The following is a 20,207-nucleotide window of genomic DNA, read 5'->3' as shown; positions in this document are numbered from 1 at the left end:
CTAAAATATGCAAGATGGTAGGTATTAAGTGGTTAGCAGATGCAGCAGAGAAACATAAACGTTGCCCTAGGTAAACCGTATCTAAGAATACTTCTAAAAAAGCCTCTGCTCCCACAAAGCCCAAAAGTCTCGCTCATGTGACTCAACAGATACAAAAGGCAAACAAATATACCAAAGTGATTTTTGTAATAGTATTGAGAACAAGAATACAAAGTAAAAAAATAACATCTACTTTTATTCACTCTAGTAAAGACATAAAATGTAAGAGAAATATGTTTTACTTATAACTTTTTGATTAGGAAGTTTAATATTTCATTACAGAATCTTATAAAAGACGTTTACAGGCAGGTGCCCATGGCACATGCTTGTAATCCTAGCTACTCAGAGTCTGAAATCTGGGATTGCAGTTTGAAATCAGCTCAAGCAAGAAATTCCTTGAGACTCTCCAATTAACCACAAAAAGGCAGAAGTGGAGCTGTGGCTCAAGTGATAGAGCGCTAGCTTTGAATACAAAAGCTCAGGACAATGCCTAGGCCCTGAGGATCAGAAAAAAAAAAATCACTCAAAAGGCAACCACTAATATATGTCCTCTGATTTTATATATAGTTAGTTATACTAGGAAACATTGTTAGCTATACTAAGAAAAGCCAAAAGATAGACATCCAGCAGTAAAACCAAAACCCCAGGCATGGTACCAACTGTCAAGTACTCAAGACAAAATAGGAACTTGGTATTAAACAAATAGTTTCTTTAACTGCCACCCCTAATAACAGCTATGAAGAAAACTATGGGGTTCTAGTGTGTATGCCAATTTTCAATGGGCAAGTAAGGAAAAACATACCTGAAGTAGAGGTACTTTCAGGAGACACATGAACATGCTTTGGAATAGAAAGAGAACCACTGCAAGTTAAGGCAAAACTCTATGAGAAAATCCAAGGTTAAAAGAGCAAAGAGGTCAGGAAATGACCTGCTCTGTGGTAAGAACACAATAAAGAAGAGGCAAACAAGAACCAGACCTTCTTGAAAGGATTTTAGATTTTATCTTATAAGCAATGAATAGATGTACAAGGAGGTAGCACAAAAGTTCACTCAGAATGTTATCTGAAGATTGGATTGAAAGGAATTAAAAAAAGAAAAAACCCAGGAGCACAATCACTAGGCTTTTGTGAAGTGACAGAGGATAGTGGCTTGGATTGGGGTACTGGTGGTGTGATGAGAGGAAGAGATTACAGAATGGAAATGGGCTCTCAATCACAGGAATTGGTGATAAAGCACATGAAGAGAAATAGTAAATATCAAAGACAATTTTCTAGCTTCTTGCACAAAAACATGGGTTAATATACATTAATAAAGAGAGGAATAAAAAGAGAAAAAGGAAAGAAAGATAAAAAAGTAAAAGAATGGCAATATAAAGTATCACCCAGAGAATGATAAAGAAAGAAGAAAACAAGCTAGAAATTAAAGAGTTTAGTTTCAAGCATTCTAGTTTTGAGATGACAATATCCCAATGGAATGGAAGGGACAAAGGATGAACAAAGGATGAACAAATGTAGCAGTGGTACACACTAGACGCTATGTTGAAAATGAACTATACAACTTGTGGGTGGAGACAGGAAGGAAAAACTTAAGAGAGTAAGGGAAGGGTGACAGAGTCCAAAAAGAAATGTAGTCTTCACCTGACTTATGATACCTCTCTGTATAAAACCTTTATGATAACAACAACAATAACAAAAACCTAGGTCAGCAGGCTGGACAGAACAACAACTGATACCTACTATGCTATGATTACTTAATTTCAAGAGATTAAAGTTAAAAACTGTAGTACCATATCCATATCTAATATTCCAAAACTCTAGCATAATAGTAATATAATATAGAAGATATGATGAGGGCACATAAATATAGATATCAACAATTTTCCTTATGACCAAAGAACTACAATTATTTTGTAATCTGCATTTACTGTTAACATATTAAAACATCCTATGGTTTTTCTTTTTTAAAAAATATTATTTTATTGCAAAGATGCTGTACAGAGGGGTTACAGTTACATGAGTAAGGTAATGTGTGCATTTCTTGTCCAGCATTGTTACCCCCTCCTTTGCTGTTCTCCCACTATCCCTTCCTCCCCCACCTTCCTCAATCCCCCACCCAAAGTTGTAAAGTTCATTTCCAATATAGTGGAGGTTTGTTTTTGTTTGGTAGTATTGAGGTTTTAGCAGAGGGTCTCCTGCTAGTTTGGCTTGCTTGTAGCTGGCATTCTGTCATTTGAGCTATTTGCCTCCAGCCCTGCTTATTGTTGGCTGTTTCAGAAACTTTTAAAATTCTAGAGATTGAGATTTTCTGCCTTCCTTGAGCTCAAACCTCAACCATCCATATCTCAATCTCCCAAAAAGCTAAGATTACAGGAATGAGCCACCAGCTAGGATTTTGCTTTTTGTTTTTTAAATAGACTCTTTGATGTATAAGAGGTATAATAGACATAAAAACTGTATATACTGGGCTAGGAAGATGGCTCAGTGGTAGAGTGCTTGCCTCATATGCATGAGGCCCTGGGTTCGATTCCTCAGCATCACATAAGCAGAAAAAACGTGAAGTGGCACTGTGGCTCAAGTGGTAGAGCGCTAGCCTTGAGCTGAAGAGCTGAGGGACAGCGCCCAGGCCGAGTTCAGCCCCACAACTGACTAAACAAACAAAAAATGCACATACTGGGGAGGGGGGGCGGGAGTGTTGGGTGTGTGTGTGTGTGTGTGTGTGTGTGTGTGTGTGTGTGTGTGTGTGTGTGTGTGTGTGTGTGTGTGTGTGTGTGTGTGTGTGTGTGTGTGTGTGTCTATGTGTGTGTGTGTCTATGTGTGTGTGTCTATGTGTGTGTGTCTGTCCTGGGAGTTAAACCAGAGTGTCTGGGCACTGTCCCTGAGCTTTTGTGCTCAAGGCTAGTTCTTTACCACTTGAGTTACAATGCCACTTGCAGCTTTTTTGAGTAGTTTATTGGAGATAAGAATCTCACCGGCCTAGGCTGCTTTTGAACCACGATCCTCAGATCTCAGCCTCCTGAATAACTAGAATTACATACGTAAGTCACCAACACCCAACTAGTTGTGGTATGTCACAACATCACCCACATAAGATCTCCAGCCACTGAGGCCCCTTGAAGTCTTAGCTCTTATGTCTTTAGTTTATTTCTGTTCAAGCAAGAGGATAAATCTAGTCCCTCTTATTCTACATTCCATACAAAAGCAGAGGTCTCCCAATACTTTTAAATACTTTAATATAGTTTTGTTATTATTAAGAAGTTGTACAGAGGAGTTACCATTTCAGAAGTCAGGTAATGAGGGGCTGGGAAAGTGACTCAGTGGTAGAGCACTTGCCTTGCATGCATGAGGCTCTGGGTTCGATTCCTCAGCACCACATAAGCAAAAAAGAAAAAAAGCTGGAAGTGGTGCTGTGGCTCAAGTGGTAGAGCGCTAGCCTTGAGCTGAAGAGCTGAGGGTCAGCGCCCAGGCCCAGAGTTCAGCCCCGTGACCGGGACCCCCCCACAACCCCCCAAAAAAGAAGTCAGTCAATTAGTACATTTCTCTTTTGGACAATGACAATGTCACCTCTTCCTTCACTTTCCCCCAGTTTTCCCTTCCCATCCCTGCCCACAAGTTGCATAGTTCATTTTCTACATAGTGTGAAAACCAAATTTTAATGGCAGTGGAACAATCCAAAGTAGGATATATCGAAATTTTTCAAAACGTATCTATCTTTCTGGAATTTTAAGTTGCTTCTAATTTTAGCCACTATTAAAAAAAGAAACCAGAATGAACATCCTCATCCTGAATAAAAAGAGAAAACCTAATCCTGAATAAAAAGAAAAAGTAATAAGTTAGTGGAGAAAAGAAAAACAACAATCCATATGCCAAGTACCAGTGGTTCACACTTGTAATCTTAGCTATTCAGGAGGCTGAGATCTGGGGATTACAGTTAGAAGCAAGCCCAGGCAGAAAAATCTGACTTTTATCTTCAAGAAGCCAGCAAACAGGTAGACTGAACATGTTGCATAAGTGGTAAGGTTCTAGCCTCAAACAAAAAGAGAATGGTTCAAGGCCAGCCCAAGCAGAAAACTCCCTGAGACTCTTATAACCAATTCACCACCAAAAAGCTAGAAGTGGAGCTGTGGTTAGAGTGGTACAGCATTAACCTTGAGCAAAAAAGCCTAGGGACAGAGTTCAAGCCCCAAGACTAGAACACACACACACACACACACAAAGCATTTTAAAATTGTATTTTAATAATTAAACAATATATGTGCTTTGTATCCTTTTGCTGATACTGGAGTTTGAGCTTGAGTTGCTCTCTCCACCAGCACTCTATCACTGGAGCCACTAGAATTACATGCCCAGCCTAGCTTTTTGATGGTTATGTAATTATTAGTATTATCATTAAGTAGGTGTACAAAGGAGTTTCAATTCAATGTGTCAGTTTATAAGTACAATGCATCTTGATCAATATTATCCTTTGTATGCCTCTCAACTCCACCCATCCCCTCAAGACACCTGGTTCCATTTTCACATATGCACATTGAATATCATTACTGCATTTGCTCACCTTTCCTCTCTTCATCCGTTTTGCTGGTTATTGTAAAGATAAAGTCTCTTGGACTTTGCTGCCTGGCTGGCCTCAAACTGTGATTGTCTGGATCTCAGCCTCTTGAATAACTATAGGTTACTAAAGGTATGAGCCACTGGCACTCAGTACAATCATATACATTCCAAAGGTAGACTTTCTTATACACGATTTTTGCCTCAATAAAATTCTATTTTTAAAAAATTGCATAAACTCCAGTAGAGGCAATACAGTCACAAAGATAGTGAAACTGTAATATTGGGAACTATCCTAAGAAGAAAGTCTTCTGGTATTTATTAAAGGATATTATTTCCTGGGCAACGCTCTCCACAGTATCCAAGGGAAGCAAGGAATCCACTCGTACACACCAAAGACTCCTATCTGTATCTCTTGCTTAAACTCTCCTTCTGATCTCTAGAACCATCATGGTGTAACTAGTACTACTGTAAAAGATCTGCATTTTATACAGGTATATAAAATGTAACACATAGTTTGTCCTCCACTGCTTTACTTACTCAGATTCCTCTATGCAGACCAAAAACTGAGATGTTATTATAGATTTCAGTCAGCATATTTAACTGGTTGGTCACCAGGCCTTCAATATTTAACTTTGGTAGCGATTATTGCAATTGAATCTCAACTAGTCTCACAACTCCAGCTCATCATTCTCTTACTCCAAAACTCATAGTTAGGCCACGTCTTAATCATCTGTAAATTTCTGTCCTTAAATGTAATTTATACATAAAAATAATTAATAAATGAGTGCTTGGTGAGTAGAAATGTACTTACTTACCCCCTAATCCACAGAGGCACTCTATTCCCCAGATAGGCTCCCTATGCCTTTGTACACTGCTTCTCTTAACCTAGAATGCCAGATCCATTGTGTCTTGGTCAGCTCCAGACAGGACCTTCTTTGTGTTACACACAACCTCTAATTTAGACCTTATAATACCACATTATGAATATTTGCTACCACATCAAGACATTATTCATTATTGCTACCTCTATATTACTTCTTTAACTTTTTTGTTGCTATAATCACCAGTAATTAGATAAGCATATTTGTCATCTCTAAAAATTAATTTCTAGGTAGTAAGAACTATGTTATATGTAACTTATGAACTGAATTATATTCCCTTAAAATTTACATTTCAAAACCTCAAGCCTCAGTACTTCAAAATAAAGCTTCTTAAACAGGTAATTGTGTAAAATGAAGGTCGGTTCTAATTCAATTTGATTGGTGCCTTTGTAAGAAGAAAATTGAACATAATGGCACAAGCACAAAGAAAAGGCTCCAGGGAGAAGTGGGTCACCCCAAGCTAAGAAGGGAGCTCTCAAGAGAAATGTGTTTAGAACACCCAGTTTGTTATATTTTATTTTGGCAACTCTAGTAGATTAATGCAAACATATATAAAATAATCCTTGCCACAGTATAGTTAGCTAGTGTAGAATAATGGTCTATGATACTCCAATATATGTGATATTTCTGTTTTAAGGGGCAAAAAATGTCATATTCATCTTTTTATTCTAAGCATCTTGCTTAATAATTGAACATGGCACTCATAAATACTAATAGAATGAGTTGAAGCCTAGAAAAATACAACTATGGCAAATAAATTTGGAAATGTACTAAGAGTAAACACATAAAGCTATGAAAGCTTGGGTGAATCTGGGGTATTTATTCCCACACAAGTGTACAAAATAGAAGACTCTAAGAAAATTCAAGATTAGGGGTGAAAGTTCAGCAAAATACTCCAATAATGATAGGTATAAAAATGGGCTTAGGCCAGGCACCGGTGGCCTTTAATCTTAGCTACTCAGGAGGCTGAGATCTGAGGATCACCGTTCAAAACCAGCTCAGGCAGGAAAGTCTGTGAGACAATTAACCACTAGAAAGCCAGAAGTAGAGCTGTGGCTCAAGTGGCAGAGCACTTGCCTTGAGCTGAAGAGCTGAGGGACAGCGTCCAGGCCCAGAGTTCAAGACCAATGACTGACCAAAAAAACAAAAAACAAAAAAAAAAGGGGGGGCTTAGGAGCAAGGAAAATCCAGACCACACAAGACTATGAATGCAGAGCCATCCACCTTAATTTTTATAAGGATCAAATATCTGATACTGGTCATTTTCTTTCTTTTCAACTTCATATTTAATTTCTGTCCATATTATCCTCAAGGGAGAAAATCTGAGTAAACCTCAAGGCAACAGTGATAGTTTCCAAATGCTAGATTATATCTTATATGTATATGCTAAGTTTTATTCCCCCCTCAAATGGCCAAGTGTTCTGCAAAATGGAACACTGTAAGCTTATGGGAACTTGTAAAAGTAATATAACATTCATGTAATTTCCACTTGCTACACAACAAGACCCTGAGGTTGTTTTGCTGGTACATAACAAGTGATTCTGTTGCTAAGAAAAAAAACATGTCTCTTGACTAAAGCTGTGAAAAAAATCTGAACATAGCTAGAAGAAGGCTTTTGAATTATATCATTTTGTACTAATCTAAAAGAGTGAAGGAGGAAGTTACAAGTATACCAGGTTAACCCTAGGTATAAAATAGAGCCAAATTTTTTAATTATACAATTTTATTTTGTATTGAACCAGAAACTACTGTTTCTTCCTTAAAAGTGGTGTGTGTATATGTGTGTATGTGTGTATGTATGTGTGTGTGTGTGTGTGTGTATATATATATATATATATATATATATATATATCAATGGGGTTATGATTAATTATTTAGGGGAAAAAGTCTGCATTGATCTTCTCAAATGGATTCCTCTAAGCACTTAAATTCATTTTTATAATCCCTAGATCAGTTACAACACAGGATTACAGTTGATTACAGATGATTACAGTTCCAAACTAACTCAGAAAAGTCTGTGAGATTTCATCTCCAAAAGTAACCCAGCAAAAAGCAAGGTGAGAGGCAGGGTTCAAATAGTAAAGTGCCAGCCAAGTAGGTATGCTGGATAAGTATAAAGCCTTGAGTTCAAATCCAATACCACAAAAAAAGGAGGAAAAGGATTATATTTAAAGTAGGATTCCAGAATGAAATAAAAATGAAGTGTAAGTAGTCACTTTAAGGCAAATACATAGTTACCTACCAAAAACTTATCATTTAAAAAATAACAAGGAAATAAATGCCAATAGTTAAACGTTAAGGAACATAATATGCTAGAGGCATCGTATATTTAGGTTGAGCCATATAAAAATGGCAATTTCACAAGATTCAACCTAAAATGCTATCCTTATTAATCTTTACAACCACCTCAAAAAAAGAATACAGATGAGAAAACTAAAATGTGGAGAACTTAACTTGATCAAAGTTAAAGAACTAGGAAATAAATAATGGGATTAAAGCCTAAGTCTAATTACAAAGCCCATATTCCCACTACCATACCACAGAACCAACACCAGAAGTCTCTGGAAAACTAACAGCTAAGGGCATCAGCACACAAGAACTATCATATACTGTTTAAAATACCATATAGGCACTCATGCAAACTGTCCTCAGGACCCCATATAATGATCAAGGAAAGGAAGTAAATGAGGCTGACATCTAGCTTACAGCTCACCACCTACTCTACCACAGGAGGACATACATTGTACTAAAGCACTCAAATAAAACTGCTACACTGGCTAGCAGTTATCCTCACGAAGGTGCTGGAATGAGGTTTTCTTCAAAAATTGCTCTCAAAGAAAAATTTAATATTACAGATTAAGACCCTTAAAAATATATGGTGCTTGATCCAGAAATTTCATTTTAAGAAATTTATTCTAAGAAAATAGAGATATACATAAAACTATGTCTCTATAAAAATAGTTATCTGGGCTGGGAAGGTGGCTCAGTGGTAGAGTGCTTGCCTTGCATGCCTGAGGCCCTGGGTTCGATTCCTCAGTACCACATAAGCAAAAAGAAAAAAGCCGGAAGTGGCGCTATGGCTCAAGTGGTAGAGTGCTAGCCTTGAGTTGAAGAGTTTAGGGACAGCGCCCAGGCTCGGAGTTCAGGCCCCAATGACTAGACCCCCCCCCAAAAAAAATAGTTATCTATTTCTTGGAAAGGGGAAGGAATAAGTTAGAGAGGAGTATGTCAGAGAGGGATATGTTAGGAAGGGTGACATTGATTGGACTATGATGTAAACATATCTGGAGATGAAATAATGAATCTCACAATTGTAACTAATATAGTCAATAAACAAAGAAACAAACAACTTGCCAATGTTTATAACAAAGGATCAAACTAAAAATATTGATACATTATCATAATATGTTATTTTTAAGGATATTGCTCTGAGTTCACACACCAGTCTGCCTCCCTCCACTGCCCCCCCCCAAAAGAAACAAAAGAAAGATAAACCTTTTCTATCCTGGGTTACCACAAATTCAAAATTCACTGTGTACTCATTACCCAATTTATTTGCTAACCCCTCCATACTATTTGCTAACCCCTCTGTACAATACCTTAATTATAATAAAATATATTTTAAAAAACACCAATCTAAAAAATTATCTTACTTTTTTTTTTGGTTGGTCCTGGTCTTGAACTCTGGGCCTGGGTGCTGTCCCTGAGCTCTTCAGCTCAAGGTGAGCACTCTACCACTTGAGCCACAGTGTCATTTCTGGTTTTCTGGTGGTTAATTGGAGATAAGAGTCTCATGGACTTTCCTGCCTGGGCTGGCTTTTGCACCATGATCCTCAGATCTCCGCCTCCTGAGTAGCTAGGATTACAGGTGTGAGCCACCGTTGCCCAGCTATCCTACTTCTTAACAGAATCCAGTTTATTACAAAATTCTACCTCTTGCACTTTTCCAAAGATTATTTAATACAAGCCCAAATTCTGTGTGATTCCATGATGCATATTCTTTCTTATTACAATAAAATCATCCTTGCTTACAATAAACTCATCTTGTATACCTACAAATGTTCTTGGTGGTCTTCCCTGAAGGTCAATGACAACAGTTGGGACAATAGCATATAGAGTAGAATAATATTAAGATACCCACAGCTTCAGAACAGATGATCTACACAAAAGAGTTTAATATAGCCCGAATGTAGATAAGGAAGACTGAAGTTCCAGGCTAGCCTGAGAAAAACAGCTCATTAAGAACCCATCTCCTCCACAAAAATACTGGGTGTGGTAGTTCATCTCCATTCCCCAACTACGGTAGGAACCATGAATAGGAGAAATGGGGTCTGAGCAGGCCTTGACAAAAAGGGACAGCATTATCCCCACCATCAAGACGAACTGTTTCATAAACTACTTTGTTGAATGACAAGCTTTTGTATACCTACTTAAATTTGAAGAAAAAATTATAATTTGAAACTGGGCACTGGTGTTTCATGCCTGTAATCCTAGCTACTCAGGAGGCTAAGATTTGAGGATCAGAGTTCAAAGCCAGCCCGGGCAGGAAAGTGCATGAAACTCCTATGTCCAATTAACCACCAGAAAATCGGAAATGGCACAATGGTTCAAGTGGTAGAGTGCTCACCTTGAGCTGAAGAGCTTAGGAATAGTGGCCCAGAGTTCAGGCCCCATGACCAACAAAAGAAATAAAAAATAAAATTTAGAAAAGGGTTGAGGGCATGACTTAACCAAAACAGTGCCTGCCTGCCTGCCTACCAAGGGCAAAGCCCTGAATTCACACACCAGTTCCACCCTCTGCCTCCCCACAAAAAAGAAAGAAAAGAAAGATGAACTTTTTCTATCCTGGGTTACCACCAATTCAAAATTTGCTGTGTTCATTATCAAAGCTATTGTTGACTAAATATATTTCAAACTCAATTCTCATCTGCTCTATTTCCTATCAATCTGAACAAAATCTAAGTACAAAAGTGCAAGAAAAGTAGAGAAACTAAAGTCTAGGCATGAACACAGTATCTAGAACTACAAAATTTTCTAATTTAAGCACATTATTTTACAGTAGGTTATTAGTTCCTCAAAATTTCTAAATATAATAGGCAGCATTATTTACCTATTTAAAGCATAATGATTTCATAAAACAAATGTAAAACATCCTCTAACTATCAAAGTGAACCCTACCCTAAGCATCCTTACTTACCTCCAGGGTCCTTATCTGGATTGTACTCTAAAGCATTGCTACAGATGAGATCAATATCTTGCAGGAAATCCTTGGCAGTCAAGTAATTATGTTTGTCAATTTTAGTTATTATTGTTGATAAATCCATTGGCTCTTTGATTACTTCAAGATAATCTGAAACCTAATACAAATAGAATATTTTAGCTTAAGTTACTTCTAGTTTTTCCATTGTCTACATGGTTTATAAAAACACACCACAAGTATTAACAATGAAATCTACATATTTAAGAAATAACAAATTAGCAAAATTACAGTGCTATTTATGCTAATAAAGTTACTTTCTGACATACTTTCCATGAAAAGCTTTAGCTTCCAAGCATAATCAACTTGAAATTTGCAATGGACTGTCTGGGGAATTTTGTTTTTAAACCTTTTGGGCTTATCTGATACAAAAAAAAATGCATGAGTAAAAGTAGCCAATAAGCATCATTAAATAGTACCTTAAATGAAGATAAAGAAAAGGAAAATAAAAAGCATAAACTTTTTCTATTATTACAAGTTTTTCTGGTAAATCTTTTTAAAATTTTCAATGAATTTTTTTTTTTAGTTTTGTTGAATGAATCATTTCATGGAAAATATTTTCTAATCCTTTGGAGTCATTACAAATATTTTCAGTCGATTATATAACAAAGTACAGTACTATTTCCAAAACTAGATTTGCTGAATTTACTCCAAAGTATAAACAAACACACACACAAAAGTTGTTTTTTGGTTTACATGTCAATTTTCTGCAACATGCTCCAAAATAACAAATTTTATGTTTCACTTCACTGTACTAATGAGAAAGTAGTATTAGCAACTTCTATGGTTATTGCCTTCCTCAATATAAATCTCAAATCAAGTACTTAAGTTTGATATAAAAGTAGTCTTAGCAACTCTATCTTAAATTAATTCAGGACAAGTTTCTGAAAACATAGCATGCTCTCTAAAAACATGGCATGATTTCTCATAATTTCAGATGTCATCAATAGCATGACTTTTGAGTTCACATACGGAAATACTTGTACAAACTATGTACATATATATAATTTGCATATGCATTTTTCAAATTTTAAGATTACTTATAAAAATATTAGATATGGGTATGAGTATATATACTTTGTTTTAGCCTCAAATGGCTGAAAACTCAATCAATCGTCTATGGGCAGTAGTGCAGCTATACAGTAGTGCAGCTAACTAGAGTAACAGTGCAGAAGGCATTAACTGGATTCTTGGTACTGGCATATCCTAACATAAATGGAAATGGTTATAAACTGAAAAGCACCATGAAATTTTATATTGTTAAAACTATAAAATCTAATAAATATGCTTAATTTTAAATCCAATACTAACATTCTAGAGTTTTGTTTGATCAAATTTGATAAAAATTTGTGGGCACTTCAATTTCGTTATTTTAATATAAAAGTTTATATTTAGGTTCTCTACATATTATCTCATTTCCACTCTTCTATGCTTCCCAGATACTCCCTACATTTTGGCTTCAAAAGTTATCAAAGACCCAGAATAAACATAAGAAGAATAAGAAATATGCCCTTACATAAAATTCTTGTCTTATTTGTATCCCTTGCCACTGTCCTATGTTTAGATAACTCCTATTACATTATAAATAAATGCCTTTTGAATTCTGACCATCTTCTCTGGTTAAAAGGAGAATGTTTGCTTCAGCAAAAGTTTATTCTTAGCATGGGAAGTTGAATTATCAGAATCCAAATATATAAAAAGGCAGAGGTATTTATTTTTATTTAAAATAATAATCTGTAGAGCTGAAGATGAAGCTCAACTAGTAGAGCACTTGACTAACATGTTTAAGGCTCTGGGTTTGATCCTCAGCACCGAATTCCTACACAAAAAATCTTTAACATTGGCTGATAGTTCTGTGAAAGAAAAAATTCTCCACAAGTACAATGCTTTGTTTACCAATTTAAAATACAAATCAGATATATCCTGCATGCACAGAGGAGAAAGATATAAGGTATTAACTATTACGAAAGGAATGTGGGCTTGTGGATAAGGTGGTGCACATCTGCAATCCCTCAGCACTCAGAAGACTAAGGCAGGATGATATCCAGATTGAGGTCAGCATGGACTATATAGTGACAACCTATCTCACAGGGAAAAAAAAGTCTGAGATTTGAATTTTAAAAAATATTCAAATCTTCACTATGTCACTTGCCAACAAGCCTCAATTTCCTCAGTTGTAAATAAGAATGATAATAATGAACTTACAAGGTTTTTGAGAGGATCAAATGGACAAAACTATGACTGTAGATAAACAAAAATTTAGATAGTCCCTTTATTCCAAAAAGATGGGAAAGAGGATATTTTGACTTGTTCGGGAGGGAAAAAAAGTAATGCTAGCTCATTCTTCCCAGTCACAGATCAGGTAATGGTTCCAAAGGAATCTGCTCAGGTCCTAAAGCACAGATTTCACAATCAGGACATAGCATTAAACTCTGAATCATTTTATAATTCAAATTAAAAAAAATAAATTAAAAATAAAATAAAAACATCAAAGCTGCTCAAACATGGAGTCTGAACTATAAGAAGAAGGCCAGTAAAGATCACATTGTGTTCATCCACACTATATTATCCCAGGATAAAAAAAATGTAATTGATAGTATCATAGTAGATCCCAAATGGAAAATTCCTTTTCTCATCATCACAATCCATGCTTCCCACAAGCACACAAAACAATACACAAAGTGAGAAATTTTCCACTTGGAACAGAGAAAAATCCATGGTGACAAAAACAGTTTTAGATGTATGTGATATACTTCAAACAGCGTCTTAGAGACGAGTATTTTCAAAATATGAAAGAAAAAAATTCAAGTTTCTTAGCTACTTTTTTAACAAGATGTATGTAATTTGGGAAAGAAATGCCAATGGTAGTTGGTATTGATGGATTAATACCAATATAATTTTTGAGAACAGGATTTATCCTGGAATAAAAATAGTCTAGTAAGAATATTTCAGTAAAACAACTTTAATCCTCTTCTTAACTTGAAGAGTACATGATCACAAAGATCATTAATAATTAAGAGGACACATACAAATTGGTCACTAATTTCATCTAAAAGTCACCAGATGTTTGATGATGACATTGGTAGTTATAACATGGATTAAAATTTTATAGGCTAGGGGTAATATTCATCCATGCCTTTGCTTTTTTTCCTTCCAAAAAAAGATGTCAATATTTTTTTCTTTTAGCCAGTTCAACTTCACTGTTTGCACACTACTGAAACAAGACCTCTTCAATATCCACCGGTTTGCTGAAGATGTTAAAGCGTTTGTCTGTGGCCAGCCTCTTGGTTACATCCCTGAGAAACAACCGCAATTCTCTTAAAGTATTTTCCTCTTGATCCTCCATCCGATTTTTTTCTGATTCTGATAACTGACGAGGAGGAGAAGGCAGTGCAAGAGGAAGCACTTCCATAGCACAAAGAGCTGGAGAAAATAGAAGAAAATGTTAAGATCCCAACACAGTGAGCCAGGACCTCAATAACTTTTCTGGCATTCTCTCACTCAAATCATAGGAAACCGAAGGTGTAATACAACAGTAAAAAATACCTGCCTAGTAAACACCAGGCCCTGAGTTCAAACACTGGTATTGCCAAAAACCAAACCGAAACAACAAAACAACTATAAAGGAAAGGAGAATCACAGATAAATGTGAGCCATGAAAATCCAGCAAGTAAATTTAAATTAAAAGAAAAAGGAACAGTTTCATTTTAGAATAGCTTCATTTACGAAATAATAAACAATAAGACTACTTGAAAAGACAAATAGTAGATTTTTTATAATAGATAATAGATTTTTATATTAAGCTCAAGGAAAGTCAATTACTGAGTAGTGATTTTTCTTAAGTAAGCATTATGGGATAATCATACATGCATACATATATACATGAAAGGTATATTAGATAAATAACAATTCTCTGATCCCTCCTATCCCCCCAAACTTGTAATATTAGACAGGTCTTCTAATCACCTCATATTCTGGGTACTATATGTAAGAGCTGTCGATAAAGGAGAAAAAAAGAAAAGGAAAAAAAATAGAAGAAACTAAAACTTGAACCACAGTAATAGAAGAAAAAGAAACTAGTCTAAGATGTTATATAAAATTTATGTATCTTTTTTTTTTCTTTTTGCCAGTTGTGGGGCCTGAACCCTGGGCCTGGGCACTGTCCCTCAACTCTTCAGTTCAAGGCTAGCACTCTACCACTTGAGCCACAGCACCACTTCCGGCTTTTTCTGCTTATTTGGTGCTGAGGAATCGAACCCAGGACCTCATGCATGGGAGGTAAGCACTCTACCACTGAGCCACCTTCCCAGCCCATCAATATGTATCTTAAGACAAAAAAAAAAAAAAAAAATCGAAGAATACTTAGTAATTCTCCTAATGATAATGTTCTTTAATTCCTTAAAACATTTTCCTGGCATTACATTAAGGCTCAGGAATAAAATACTAAGTATTTTCCTGACTTCTAAATAGCCTGTAAGATGAAAACTAAAATTCAATAGAAGCAACTAAAAAAGACACATGCTAATCTTAAACACAAAAGTTGACATCTTTACAGGACCAAAAAAATTAATACATCCAAGAGTAGGAAGGAGAAAAACACGGCATTTCTATAAAATATTTAAAATCCTGAGAGATCCACAGGAGGCCACAACTAATAATTAAAGGTACTAATGAATGGAGCCACCTAAATATTGGAGTAAAAGCCAGAAAAGGCAAATGTTCTAACTCTTGGTCTACCTGGACCACAAAATTATTAGCATAAAACTTGGCATTCACAAGCCGGCAGTGAAACACTTGGGTACTTTAAGTGACTGTTACAGCGAAGAAGTGAAGTTTTTTTTTTTTTTCCTTTGGCTTTTTTTGTTGTTGTTGTTGGTCGTGGGGCTTGAACTCTGGGCCTGGGCGCTGTCCCTTAGCTCTTCAGCTCAAGGCTAGCGCTCTACCACTTGAGCTACAGCGCCACTTCCGGTTTTCTGGTGGTTTATTGGAGATAGGAGTCTCACGGTCTTTCCTGCCCGGGCTGGCTTTGAACCGCGATCCTCAGATCTCAGCCCCCTGAGTAGCTAGGATTATAGGCGTAAGCCACCAGCGCCCGGCTCCTTTGGCTTTTTAAACCATCAGAATGTGAAAGCTACCAGAGCATCTGGATTGGAGTGATGAGAAGTCCTATTTAATAAGACTTCAAAAGATTTTGCTCCAAATCTTAAATAAGGTGAATATGTTGGTCATTTCTTTATGTCTGTCCACCTGAAGACCAATAGCACCTAACTGACTTCACTTTCATCAAGTTTTCTTTTTTTGTTGTTGTTGTTTTCAAAAGACTGACTCCAAGAAATGGTATTTCTCTTGGTGGGGAACTGATGGCTCACGCCTGTAATCCTAGCTACTCAGGAAACTAAGATCTGAGGATTGCGGTTCAAAGCCAGCACAGGCAAGAAAGCCCTGAAAGACTCTTATCTCCAATTAATTAAACACTAGAAAAATTAAAGTGGTGCTGTGACTCAAAGTGGTAGAGTGCCATCCTTGAGCAAAAGAACTCACAGACAGTACCTAGACCCTGAGTTCATTCCCCACAACTGACTGAAAAAAAAAAAAGAAATGGTATTTCTTCTCATCAGTAGCTTATAATCCTAGCTACTCAGGATGCTGACATCTGAAGATTGTAGTTTAAAGCAAACCTGTAGAGAGCTGCGAGAGGCCGCACCTGGAAGATGGCACCGGCTTCCGCCCGCGAGTGCTCTCTGTGGTAAACAACTCCTTATATGGCTAAGGCAAAGAATCTGGCTTGCTTCCGCGCACCTGAACCTATTGGTGGTTCCTACATAGTGTTTCAGGGTTGGCTACCCAGCAGGTACTTAAGGCTGTGGGGAATTCTCCCCGGGGTTGGGGTCAGAAGATTACTCAAAGGTCCTGAATAAACTGCAGAGAGAAGAGTTCGGTGTCGCGTCTTCCTTGCTGGTCAAGGCGGTCACTACACAAACCCTTTCAGAAAAAAACCTAAGAGACTCTTACCTCTAACCAGAGAAAAATTGGAAGTGGTATGGCTCCAATGGTAGTGTCAGCCTTGAGTAGAAAAGCTAAGCAAAAGAGGAAGGCTCAGAGTTCAAGCCTCAGAACCAGCACACGTGTGCACATGTGCACATGCACATACAAACACATGTATTTCTTAACTTATCTTACCAGTATGTTTCCTTCGAGGTGGTGCCATTGACGCCTGATTGAGAATCAGTTCTTGGAAAAATTTTCTTCTGTCCTCTTCAATAGGCCTTTGAATATACAAGACCTCTTCATACTGTATTCTAAAGATACACTTAACCTACACATGTACACACACACACACACAAAGACATTGAATATACAGAGAATTAAAAGCAATACATATTATACTAAATTAAAATTTCTTCAATTTTCAGTATCATTTGCAATTATATATAGAATCCAGTCATCAGTTATTCTCGTGAAAATTTGACCTCATAGATTAAAGAAGAATGGAAAAATGTCCAGTTCAAGCAATTAATACATGACACTTTTTGTGGAAGTCATCAGAAAATAGCAAAAAAGACACTTGATTATAATACTCAGATGGCAGAAATCTCAATGAGCTTTTACATAAAGCTGTAAAATAATTATCTAGCATCTGTAATAAGAAGCTAGAAAGGGCCAGGCACAGTGGTTCATATCTATATTCCTAGTAATCCTACTCAAGAGGTAGAGACAGGGCGAATCATGGCTTGAAGTTAAGCAGATCAAAAACTGAGATACACACCCCTATCTCAATCATTAAGCTGGTCATGAGGATATGCATTTGTGACCCCTGCTATGTGAGAAGCCATAGGTAGGAGAATTATGTTCCATGGCTAGCACTGAGCAAAGAAGTTAAGACTCAATTCAAAAACAAGGAAAGCTAAAAGGGCTTGAGGCGTGACTGAGCAATGATAAAGAAACAGAACTCAAATACCCTAAAAATACTGATTCTGCACATGAAGGGTAAAACATTTAGTTTTAATTTTTAATATTCAGCAAGAATATTAAATTATATTAAAGAATTATACTAAAGAATTCTGACAATTTCAACCTCCTTGTGTTTAACTTTGTGACTATAAAACTATCTCAACAATAAATCTAGAGGATTGGGGGTGGCGGGGGGAGGATGGGAAGGGATGGGAAGGGGAAACAAAGGAGGAGGCTACAATGCTTGATAAGAAATGTACTAATTATCTTGCCCATGTAATTGTAACCCCTCTGTACAGTATTTTCACAATAAAAAAAATAAATCTGTCATAATCCACGGATACTCTTGCTATTACCAACAGGCTGAAAAACATCATTTTCCTAGTATATCAAATTGTTTTTCTCTAACTTCACTCGCAATCTTATTCTGATAGTCCCAGCCCCAAACTTCATATTGCCACAAGGCAAGGCTCTTAAAATCAGTGAACAAATCATATTCTCTTTCACACTAGTACAAAATGTTCTACTCAAGCAGATGATTTTTAGATAATTCATTCCTGTATTAATTAGGCATACTTTTCACTACTTCTCACTAAAATTTTTTTGATTACTTTTTAGTAAATTTATGCCATTGTATAACTCATATACCAATTTTAAAACATTTTATTACCTTCAAAAGTTTCATATTTGCAGTTAGTTCTCATTCATAATCACATATTTCAATTCAACCACATTGGAGATACTAGTCTCCATCTCTATAGATTTTCCCCTTTTAGAAATTCATATAGGATGATAGGCTTTTGTGGAATAGTTTTACTCACTGTAATCAACTTGGTTGGTTCAAGTTCTAGTATGTATCAGTATTTCATCCCACTTATTGCTAAATAGTATTTCACCATAAGCAGATACATTATATTTAGCCATTCACCAATGAATAGGTTATTTCTTTTTTTTGCTATCATGAATATTACTATAAACATTCATATCTATATGAATGTAGGCCCATGAGTGCAACTGTCCTTTTTGTGAAGAGCTTACTTCACTTAGCATACTGTCTTCAATATTTGTTCATGTTGTAGCTCCCTCAAAAATTCTTTCCTTTTGAATTTTCCATTGTGTGTGTGTGTGTGTGTGTGTGTGTGTGTGTGTATATATATATATATATATATATACCACACTTCGTTTATTCACTTGTCAATAGACATTGAAGTTGTTCCCACTTTTGGATATTGTGTATAATACTGCTTATGAATATAAATACTTGTCCAAGTTCCTGCTTTCACTTATTTTGAGTATATACATAGAAGCTGACTTGCTTGGATCATATAGTTAATTGAAAAAGACAGTCTCACAAGCCTTTCTACAAACTTCAAACAGTGATCCTTAGATCAGGCATAAGCCATTGCTGTCCAGCCTCTCTGTTTATTTCTAAGAGTCTTAAGGCTAAATTTAGGATTTATGTTTAGGTCTTGGATCTACTTTCAGTTATTTTCTATACCTTGTTAGATAAGGTCCAACTCATTTTTTTTTGCATGTAGTTATCCAATTTTTCCAGCATCATTTCTTAAAAATGTTGCCATGAGGGAAGGTACAACATCCAAAATGAAATTTATTCATTACCTGACTTATGTAACTAACTGTAATGGCTCTGTATATTACTTTTGTAATAAAAAAAATGCTTTTCTCCATTGAAAAATCTTAAAACTTTTGTTTTAACTTGAGTATAATGGATGGGGTTGGGAAAGCTGGAGGAAATTGACAGAATGGGTGACACTGACCAAGATGCACTATAAATATAAACCATTTTGTTGAATTGAGGCCCCCTCTATATAGCTATATATATAGCTTATATAGTTATATATATATATGTAACTTTTTAAAAGTTCTTTAAAGATATTTTTTTAAATTTTCTTCATATATATTTTTTTATTTATTTTTTGATCGGTTGTGGAGCCCTGAACTCTGGGCCTGGTCACTGTCCCTCAGCAATTCAGCCCTACCACTTGAGCCACAGAGGCACTTCCAGCTTTTTCTGCTTATGTGGTGCTGAGGAATCGAACCCAGGGCCTCATGCATGTGAGGCAAGCACTCTACCACTGAGCTACCTTCCCAGCCCTAATGGTATCTTTTAAAAGGTAAAGTTTTAATTTTTTTCTTTCATATAGCATGCTTTATATATTGTATCATAGCACTTATATTGTATTTTAATTTTTCAGTGTTTTTCTTCCCTCCTATATGGAAGGGACTGCCTTTTTTGGTTTTCATATGTTTTATTCACTTATCTAAAAAGATTTACTGTGCTAAAAATAGTAATGTGCATGTAAGTCTATATGTAGTGTTTGAATGCATGTATCTAGAAACTGTAGTAGGCAGTTAAACACTGTAGGTAGGAGAATAAAGAAAACAAGACATTGACCTGCGTTAAGCAAATCAGCCTTTCCATACCAGTACAGTATATTACAAAGAATAGACATTTAAGAAATTTATATTATATGAACAATGGCCTTAACTGAATATGAAATTAGCAATTTT

The 20,207-nt window shown here is 36.1% G+C and overlaps 1 protein-coding gene across 3 annotated transcripts in view; it reads right to left on the bottom strand.

Moving 5' to 3' along the window:
- The window catches only part of Atad2b (ATPase family, AAA domain containing 2B), a 129,622-nt gene that overhangs the window by 19,927 nt on the left and 89,488 nt on the right, over positions 1 to 20,207 (bottom strand). For 2 of the 3 annotated variants that reach the window (XM_013013666.1, XM_013013669.1), the window contains exons 20-22: positions 16,905 to 17,040; positions 13,951 to 14,147; positions 10,665 to 10,824 (exon numbers count right to left, since the gene is read on the bottom strand). In XM_013013666.1, the coding sequence (XP_012869120.1) occupies positions 10,665 to 10,824; positions 13,951 to 14,147; positions 16,905 to 17,040 (493 nt within the window). The remainder of the gene's footprint in view (positions 1 to 10,664; positions 10,825 to 13,950; positions 14,148 to 16,904; positions 17,041 to 20,207) is intronic. The other variant, XM_013013668.1, reaches the window with a different exon arrangement.

Source organism: Dipodomys ordii, unplaced genomic scaffold (genome assembly GCF_000151885.1).
Source record: "Dipodomys ordii isolate 6190 unplaced genomic scaffold, Dord_2.0 Scaffold20, whole genome shotgun sequence".
NCBI lineage: Eukaryota > Metazoa > Chordata > Mammalia > Rodentia > Heteromyidae > Dipodomys > Dipodomys ordii.
The sequence above is the reverse complement of the archived record's forward strand: the minus strand, read 5'-3'. Positions and strand labels throughout refer to the sequence as shown.